Source organism: Acanthopagrus latus, chromosome 12 (assembly GCF_904848185.1).
Source record: "Acanthopagrus latus isolate v.2019 chromosome 12, fAcaLat1.1, whole genome shotgun sequence".
NCBI classification, from domain to species: Eukaryota; Metazoa; Chordata; class Actinopteri; order Spariformes; family Sparidae; genus Acanthopagrus; species Acanthopagrus latus.
This window is the reverse complement of record NC_051050.1, coordinates 13,476,459-13,485,142: the sequence shown is the minus strand read 5'-3', so window position 1 is coordinate 13,485,142 and position 8,684 is coordinate 13,476,459. Positions and strand designations below refer to the sequence as shown.

Here is an 8,684-nt window from a genome sequence, read left to right as displayed (position 1 = left end):
ATGTTGCACGTGCTGAACAGAACAACAAAATCACAAGCAAACTAGTACCTAGTTAAAGTTATTAAATAAATGCAGCGAAGTAAATGCACAATATTTATACATTTAGTCCAGTTTACTCCATGTGCACAATATTTGCCTCAAAATTGTAGTGGAGTAGAAGTGGCTGCAGAAGTACAGGAAAATGGAAATGCTCAAGTAAAGTACAAGTACCTTAAAAAAATGTACCGTGCTTCAGTAAATATACTTAGTGACATTGCATAATTGTAGTGTGCATAATGAATATTGCGTTTTGTGGTATAGTTTGCTTTGTTTACTTTCTGCTACTGTGTCGCAGATTACACATAGTTTATAGGTGAATATTTACATGCTGCAAATCAAACCCTGCAGGTTCTATGTATGTACTTCCTCATCCTGAACACCTCATGTGATGATGGGAAGTCTTTCATCATTTTCAGTGGACTGATTTAATCATGAGCATATGAGGATCCAGCACCCCAGATCCTGCACAGGGCAGGAGAGGAGGAGGGGTTGCATTTATCTTGCACCAAATACTGTGGCATTGCCCTTTAAATAAACCCTCCAATAACACCGGAGCGCGTCCGCCGCCTCGGTCTGGCTGACGGCACCGTGACCGACTGACGGAGATCCACGGGATGCTGCCAGCGCTGTCAAGGTACACGTCGGATAACAAGGTAAGGACAACGTTTGAGACAGAATGTCGCTGGCTGGGGTCGTGGTGCTGCCAGCGTTCACTGCTTGAATGGATGATAGACGTAACGGTTGTCATTAGCTAACGAGCGCTAACCTCCTCTTTAGTTTGTACGGTGGCTAGCTTTAGCGTTAGCATGACGGCACGAGCCCGAGAGACGTTCAGCTGGCAGGTGTCGTGTGACAGCTCGGTTCACGGCAGAGGTCAGCTAACATAACCTACCGTACCCTTTCATTTTGTCGGACAGAGGACTGTACTGCTGCTGTGTTCATGGTTACCGAGCCGCCTCGCTGTTTTTGTGATAAAGCGGCGTTCAATGAATTGCTGCCTGACTAACTAGCCAAAAATGCTACACGGTTCGTGTTTTGGAACAACAGAGTGAGTTGTCAGGGTTTCCCTCTGCTCCGGTACACTCGGGGAGGCGGGGGGATCACAAGATGTCCCCGGGCAATGAAATGAGCTGCTATTTAAAGAAGAAAACTCATATGAGCTGCTGATGATGATCATATTTATCAGATCTGGTTATCCCGTTTGCCACCTAAGAGCTAAGCTGATGTTTACTACGCCGCTCCTGGGCTTTTTGGTGCATCATACTGAACCGTCACCGTCAGGATAACAGCCAATCCCCGCGGTCCTCGTCAGGGAGAAGACGCGTACTGTTTTTCCATCCCGCCCAGCACCTCCTCTCCCCTCTCCTCTTTCCTCCCGCCTCCCTTGCCAGCCTTCCCGGTCTGGCATATGTCATTTCGCCTGCGCAGGGTAAGTTACACAACCGGTTCGTCATGCAAAATAGAAACACGTGTCTGTAGGCGGCGCAGATACAGACAGGTTTGCTGAGCAAAAAGAAGGCTGGCTCTCACCGCAGAGGAGGGAAAAACTGCCGTGTCGCATGTTGTTTGCGGTTTTTTTTTCCCGATCCGTCGCCGGATTCGACCCTGTGTGTTTTTCATTTTGGAGATGAGAGCACGGACTCAACATGTGTTTGCCTTTCAGAGAGGACAATGATACGAACATGATCAACGCCGATGGCTTCTCAAAATGCGAGGCGACTCTGCAGGACAGGGGCAGGAGGAGGAGGCCACCCGCAGAGATGCTCCATCTGCTGTCAGCTGTTATTGTCTGGCTGGTGACGGGGACCACCATCTCCAGCCTCAACAAATGGATATTCGCCGTCTACAACTTCAGGTACCCCCTGCTGCTGTCAGCGCTGCACATGCTGACAGCCATCGTGGTGGACTATGGGCTGATCAAGCTGCAGGTGATCCGCCACAGAGGAGCAGGAGAGCAGGACCTGACCCCCAGCGCCAAATGTAAGGTGTTCCTGTTGAGTCTGACATTTTGTGCCAGCATCGCCTTCGGGAACATGGGTCTGAACTATGTCCAGCTGTCATTCGCACAAATGATCTACACCACCACCCCGCTATTTACTCTGGCCATCTCCACGCTGATCCTGGGCAAGCAGCACCATATCCTCAAATACACAGCCATGATGCCCATCTGCCTGGGGGCGTCCTTCAGCATCATGGGAGAGGTCCAGTTCGACCAGACCGGCTGCTTCTTTGTGTTCGCAGCGACCATGTTGAGGGGTGTCAAGTCCATTCAGCAGAGTAAGTGCCTCCTCAGTGTTTCCTGTCCTGCTTGTCACCTCAGACAGTTGACGCTTGTTTTGCTGTTGCTATAGAAAGTTTGTAAGGGAAATGCTGGAAAATTCATCATCACACTTCACAGACATCAGAGGTTATTCTAGTGTTTCCCCTTGGACGTCGCAGCAGTCTGCGGTCTTGGAACTTTTTAGTGATTCGATCCTCAGTGCTGTAACACACCCACACATTAGGGTGGAATGCCTCACTGGCACATATTTTGTTTCTTAGGAAACGTCTTGCAAACATTATTACGTGTCTGTGTCTAAATATGGGCTTTGTTTCTACACAACCTGGGGCATGATGACCTTTGATATCCAGGTGTTTATGTTGATTGTTATAAGTTCATCCCAAAGAGATAGAAACATTATAGAGGTTTTGAAAATTCTCTGAGACGTCAGCCATGTTTGTTGAGTCTGTTTGGACAAGCCACATTCAAGAAATACCAAAACAAATGAGAGGCCCAGAAACACTGTTTAGTAACAGATCAGAGAGATCTCACTTCACGGATGTTTCCTTTATTGCAACATGTTTCAGAATAAGAAAACAGGATATAATATATTTATACCCGGGACTCTTCATAGTCTCTTTGTTTCTTTATTCTTGTGGAGTGAATTATCCTGGTGAAATTAATTGACTCTCAGAACAAAACACCCATTATGAAACATAGTGTATGGCTATAGTTCAAATGAACACGCACCGTGAACAAGACATTCCTTTCTTAAATCAATGTCACATGCTCTTAGTTGTTCCTTCACAGCCGTTAATCCAATGTGCTCATTTTTTATCTAATGTCCTGTACTCTCAGGGAATCAATTTGCGGAAGGAATTGGTTTAAAGTTGGTTTCTCCATGCACTGGATTAGGCCCCTCTAACTCCATTAGTCGCCACAACATTGCAGTTGTCAGAGAAAAAAAAAGAAGGTAATGAGTTTCTAAAAATATAAAGAGAGGCCCTGTAGTTAATAGTTGCGTAACACTAAAGCAGATATGCAGTTTTTCTCGGAAGGACGTGAATGCTACATAGTTTGTACCTCACAGCTACAGAGGCATGATTCTGACGAGAGGATGGTCACTTTAAATCCCCTAATATCCCCAAAGTTTCAGAACAGCCACTCAGTGACAACACAGTACAGGACTGCAGATGCTGCCCATACACGGGAAGGAAAGTCCTGCTTTGGCATTTGGATCAAAATTATGCAGCGTAAACAAGGTCCGGCAGAACGAAACTGAAGCACATTATTTTTATTTTTAATCATGACCAAAACCTGGAGTCCATCCTGAGGTGCCAAACTAGCCGGACGATGCTGTGTCAAGTTTCAATAACCTATTTCCATCCACTTACTTGTTGTTCTTCTTCTTACAGTTTACCTTTTAAGTTTACTTTTCTCTGACACACTTTGGTGGTGCACCTTTTCTCGTTTAAAGACTCAAAGCATTTCACAGGTTTAGCGCTGCCATGTGTCGATAAACACTATGAAGTGTTTACAGCGAGCTGCCTTAGCTCTTACGAAATAATCAAGAGTTTTAAGGTGTGTTTTGCTTCCTGCATGACCAGACATCAGTTCACATTACACATAATAACCCGTCATTTTCTTGTTCTCAGACGGCTGCACAGGTTGTTTTGCTCACCAATGAGTTCATTCAAAAGCTGTTGGCAGAGTCTGTCCTTACTACGAAAACAAAGAAATCTGTCCTCCAAAGAGTCCACTAAAACACCACATGTTTCACGAAATACTTAGGTGAGAACCAGTCCGTAGAGTTTTATGAAACAGTTTAGGTTTTGACACCTCTCAGGTCTTCTGTTTACATCTTCCATGGTGTCTACAGGTCTTTAAAATGGTCTTTAAAATGTCTCAGATTAAACTTATACTATCGAAAGTCGATTTTTGGGGCTGATGCTGGAGGAAACAATTCAGATATTGATATATCAGCTGCTATACACACAATTTTTGCAGTGTTTCCTCAAATGTGGTTACAAAACTCCTATGACAAAGATATGTAATGGAGGCAGGATATTTTACAGTTTGACCAGGGTCCAGTCCAAAATGACTTCAATGCACTGAACAAATAAACCAAACTGGGAATTTAACAATTTCAGATTACCCCAAGCTTTTTCTGCATTAGAGCTTGCATTTAGCTTTTTCCGTAAAAAAATACATAAAAATATGTTGTCCAGGCTCTGATATTAATCAGCTCTGTACTTACCTTCAGTGCTTGATCAAGAACAAGATGACTTTAAATTTGCTTAGAAATCATCTTGTAAAGGTCTTGAAAAGCATTTCTAATGTCTAGTACCTGTAGAGACACCTTGTCGTCTCTCACTTGTTGTTACAGTCACCTTGTTTACTTTTCGCTGTCCCACTATTTGTTTAAAAGTGTCCAGTCATAACCATGATTTACATGTGACACTGTCTGTCAACAAACACTGTCATGTTTGTAACCACAGCATTCATTTCTGTTTACTCAGGCATCTTACTCCAGGAGGAGAAAATCAACTCGGTGTTCCTGCTCTACCTGATGTCCATTCCAAGCTTCTGCATCTTGGCCGTGGCCGCTCTGGCCTTAGAGAACTGGGCAGTGCTGGAGTCGCCGCTGCATTACGACCGTCACCTGTGGGTCTTTATCTTGCTCAGCTGCATCGGCTCGGTCATGTACAACTTGGCCAGCTGCTGCGTCATCACGCTCACCTCTGCCGTCACTCTGCACATCCTCGGCAACCTGAGCGTGGTGGGGAACCTGCTGCTGTCTCAGCTGCTGTTCGGCAGCGAGCTGTCTGCCCTCAGCTGTGCCGGCGCGGTGCTGACGCTGTCTGGCATGCTCATATATCAGAACTCTGAGTTTATCGTGAGCTACATGGACGCACGCAAGGCCAAAGCTCAAAAGTCTGGACAGATGGATTTTCACACTGCGGGTGGAGAGGACTTGGACAAAGCTGGTGGCGCGTCTGAACCCACATATCATCAGCAGAGACTGGACGGGAAACTGGAAGACAAGACGGACTGAACTGAATGGATGAAGGAGAGAATAAAGCATTGAAGGCTAAATGATAAAGTGTGTGTGCTCTCCTCCTTCGAGCAGCAGAAGGAGTGTGACCGTATAATGCCAACGTCACTGATGATAGTTTTTATTTTCTGACTTCCTCACTGTGCCAATTCATTCATCACGCAGGACTGGAGTCTGCAGAGAGGACAGAGGTTGCCTTTATCTATCACGGTGACGGTTACAATTCTCTCCTTCATCTGTAAAGCACTCATCCATAGCCTATTGTGGTATATGCATGCATGAGCACACTGAACTGTTTGTTACCTCATGAGGTACTCACACTGTCACTCATACTACTCCACTGTGAAAACCTTCTCATTTACAGAGGGCTCTAATCGATGGTTATGGTGGCTGTCGTGGATATTGGCAGGCCTCAGAGAGCCTTGTGTGATGCTTATGGGGGCGTGGCTTAGAGAGCCCTCTGCCTCAAATCTGATAGGGCACAATTTGTATTAAAAATATATATTGATAGTACTGTTACCTGACATTCACCCAGCCCTGTCATCATGGTAAGGAACTGGGTTTGTGGCAGCTTTTTTTTTTTCTTTTTTTTTTTTTAATTTGTGAAGCGGGAAGCTTGTGAAATTAGAACGCTAAGACTTTTGTCCAGTAAAGTACAAAGCCAACATTTCTGTGCAATGAGATGCCTCTTTTTCTCTACTGAAGCACATTTGATAAGAGGCCTGAGCTCCGTGTTGTTGTCCGTCCCCTATGAGCCTCAGTGTGGCTTCCCCACTTAAGGGCCTACATTTTGTTCTCAAGCCGGTCTCTGTAGAGTTTGTCCAATTATTTCCACCTTTTGCAACAGTGCGCTCACTGCAGCGCTCCACGATAATTAGGTTTGCGGGTCCTCTAAGGAGTCTCACTCAACTTTAGCTGCCTCTTCCCTGTGGGGGAGAGGAGGAGAAAGAATATTGAGCTGTCCTTTTAACGTTGCTTCTTAGATCCTAACCCGTGTCGCTTGTCAGGTTTAATTTCTTTCCCTTTTTGTGGGTGACGTTTTTAAAAACAGTAGTTACCAGCACATATCAAAAAAAAAAAAAAAAACAGACCTCTGCTGGACAGTGTTATGTTTTCGCTCAGTGTTTGAAAGGCATTTTCTTGACGTGATCTTATTTTGTGACATATTTTATTCCCCTTTTTAATATTTACATGGAAAAAAAAAACTATTTATTTTTTGAATGGCCATAGGAATCACTGGCTTTGTAATGCTGTAGATTTTTGGTCCTGAAGTGTCTTGCACATGCACACATGTCATATTGGATGGCGCTCGTCTCTCCTGTCCTCTCCTTTTAGAGAGGTACGCCAGGCAGAAGACTGCATGCCGCTGCTCCCGAAAAACATCTTCAATGATCCGGGATGTCTGTTACTCTACACTCCCTCCTACATGTATCATATGCCAAATGTTACTTTGACAGTTTTTTTTTTTTTGTTTTTTTTAATATCATTCTGTGTTGTAATAATGGTTCTGACACACTCGCACACAGTTTGAGTTCTCACAAGAAGAACAAAGCCATACATTGAAGATGTTTTTCATGACATCTGCCACATTTTCTGCATATTTTGCCATTAAAATAATGCTGGCAGGTAGAGCTGCAACCAACCATTATTTTCATTATCGATTTATCTTCCAGTTATTTTCACAATTAATAGTTTTTCTATAAAACATCCTCACAATTTCCAATTTTCTATTATCCACCTAACAGTCCAGACTAATCATTTACGATCATAAATGACATAAAAAGCAGCAACAGAATAAAAAGCAGTAATTGACCCTTCTGCTTGAAAAATAACTGAAGTGATGGATCAATTATTTAAATAACTGGCAACTCATTTTCTTTTGATCAACTATTACTGCAGCTCTCCAAGCCCAAATGTGTGTTTAAAACTTTTTCACTTGATGTGTCACTGATAATATTTTAAAGGTGCCATTCATAAAGTTACATGAGCATCATATCATATTAACGTTAGACTGTAAATCCCAGGTCAATTAAGAAAGGCGCAAGAAAGATAAATGTTTATTTTGGCCATTTTGGTTCAATATTTTATCAGGCAGCGGTCTTCCAAGGATTATGTACAGCAGATCAGTTCACTGGTTTTACATTATTGAATACCTCAGCTGTTAAATAGGACTTGTTATGCCCTTGTGTTCATAGATTATTAATTATTGGACTGAGATCAAGCTGCTGTTCAGCGACCACAATAAAACTGCAGCATGTGAACAATGAATTTTATGGCGTTCAGTGGAGAAGAGCCATCTGATCACAGATGTCAACATATATCTAACACCTCAGCGCCGTTTATTAGTTTTTAGGTCTTTGTTTTTAACCGCCACAAACGTTTGCAGCTTCAGCTGCTTGTTCTCACGTTGTGCAGATTGTGAGTCCGGGGCAAAGCAACTTTTGCACTGACGAGGTACGAAGACGCTGCCCTCAAAGCCTCCTGTGTACATACTGATTTTTGATTGTTTGCAAAGCTAGTCGGGTGTAAATAGTTATTTTATTATATTTATGTATTTTATAGTCATTTATGGCTGGTTTAAGCTATACTGGTTTAAGAATGAAACGATTGCCTCAAGCCTTATTTGGACATAATGCAGATGAGAGGGGAGTGATTTGATTTGTCATTTTGTCAACAACAAAAAAAAAAACTTTGTTAATACTTTGAATGCCAACAGCAGCCACAGGTGCTTCTGTCTACGGCGAGAAGATGTGGCCGATTCATACACATGTGATCTGCAACTGCTTGAATAAAACTGAAATGGACTGGTACAATAAACACCAACCAAACCAAAACACCTCATCACTGAGTCAGAGCTGTTGCCATTTTTTTTTTGTTTTTTCAGATACTTTAATTTTCTGTTTACATGCAGAAACATTTTTAAAAATATTCAGGAATAGACAATACATTATGATCACTGAAATGTTAAGATAAAACTTTTAACGTGCTACAAGAAGATTTTAAGTGGTTATGTTTCAGTTTAATAATGATCCTGGTATATGACCTGAAAATAAGACAGAACTGGCAGATTCTTTGTAGTTTCGTCTTCATGTCTGCCATTGTCACCTTGCTTGTAACCAATTTGTTTCACCATCATCATGTTGCAGTTACAAATCTTATGAAGCCACATTTAAGATACATCACCTCAGTGCCATGCATCCAGAAAATACAGCTGTGTTTAATAAAGGAACGAGAGTATTTGAAGATATTTTACTTTTATTACAGTACATTGTGATGCTTGTGCCACTTTTGTCCAAAGGGGCCGCCAGAACCAAAAGAAGTTAGAGCTCA

At 42.9% G+C, this 8,684-nt stretch overlaps 1 protein-coding gene across 4 annotated transcripts; it reads left to right on the top strand.

The window, feature by feature from the left end:
• Positions 1-539: 539 nt before the first annotated feature.
• Positions 540-8,414, top strand: slc35e4 (solute carrier family 35 member E4). 4 transcript variants are annotated; one of them, XM_037117913.1, is made up of 3 exons: positions 540-692; positions 1,703-2,316; positions 4,819-5,354. In XM_037117913.1, exons 2-3 carry the CDS (start codon positions 1,722-1,724, stop codon positions 5,352-5,354), a joined length of 1,131 nt encoding a protein of 376 aa, XP_036973808.1. In that variant the 5' UTR covers positions 540-692; positions 1,703-1,721. The 4 variants fall into 4 exon arrangements, with proteins under 4 accessions (XP_036973808.1, XP_036973809.1, XP_036973810.1 ...); XM_037117914.1 differs by lacking the exon at positions 540-692 and adding an exon at positions 766-912; XM_037117915.1 differs by lacking the exon at positions 540-692 and adding an exon at positions 936-1,468.
• The last annotated feature ends 270 nt before the right edge of the window (positions 8,415-8,684 follow it).

Coding starts and splice junctions, on each gene's coding strand:
- slc35e4 (XM_037117916.1), top strand. CDS start 1,722: ATGATCAACGCCGATGGCTTCTCAAAATGCGAGGCGACTCTGCAGGAC. Junction 2,317..4,818: donor TGTCAAGTCCATTCAGCAGA/GTAAGTGCCTCC, acceptor CTGTTTACTCAG/GCATCTTACTCCAGGAGGAG.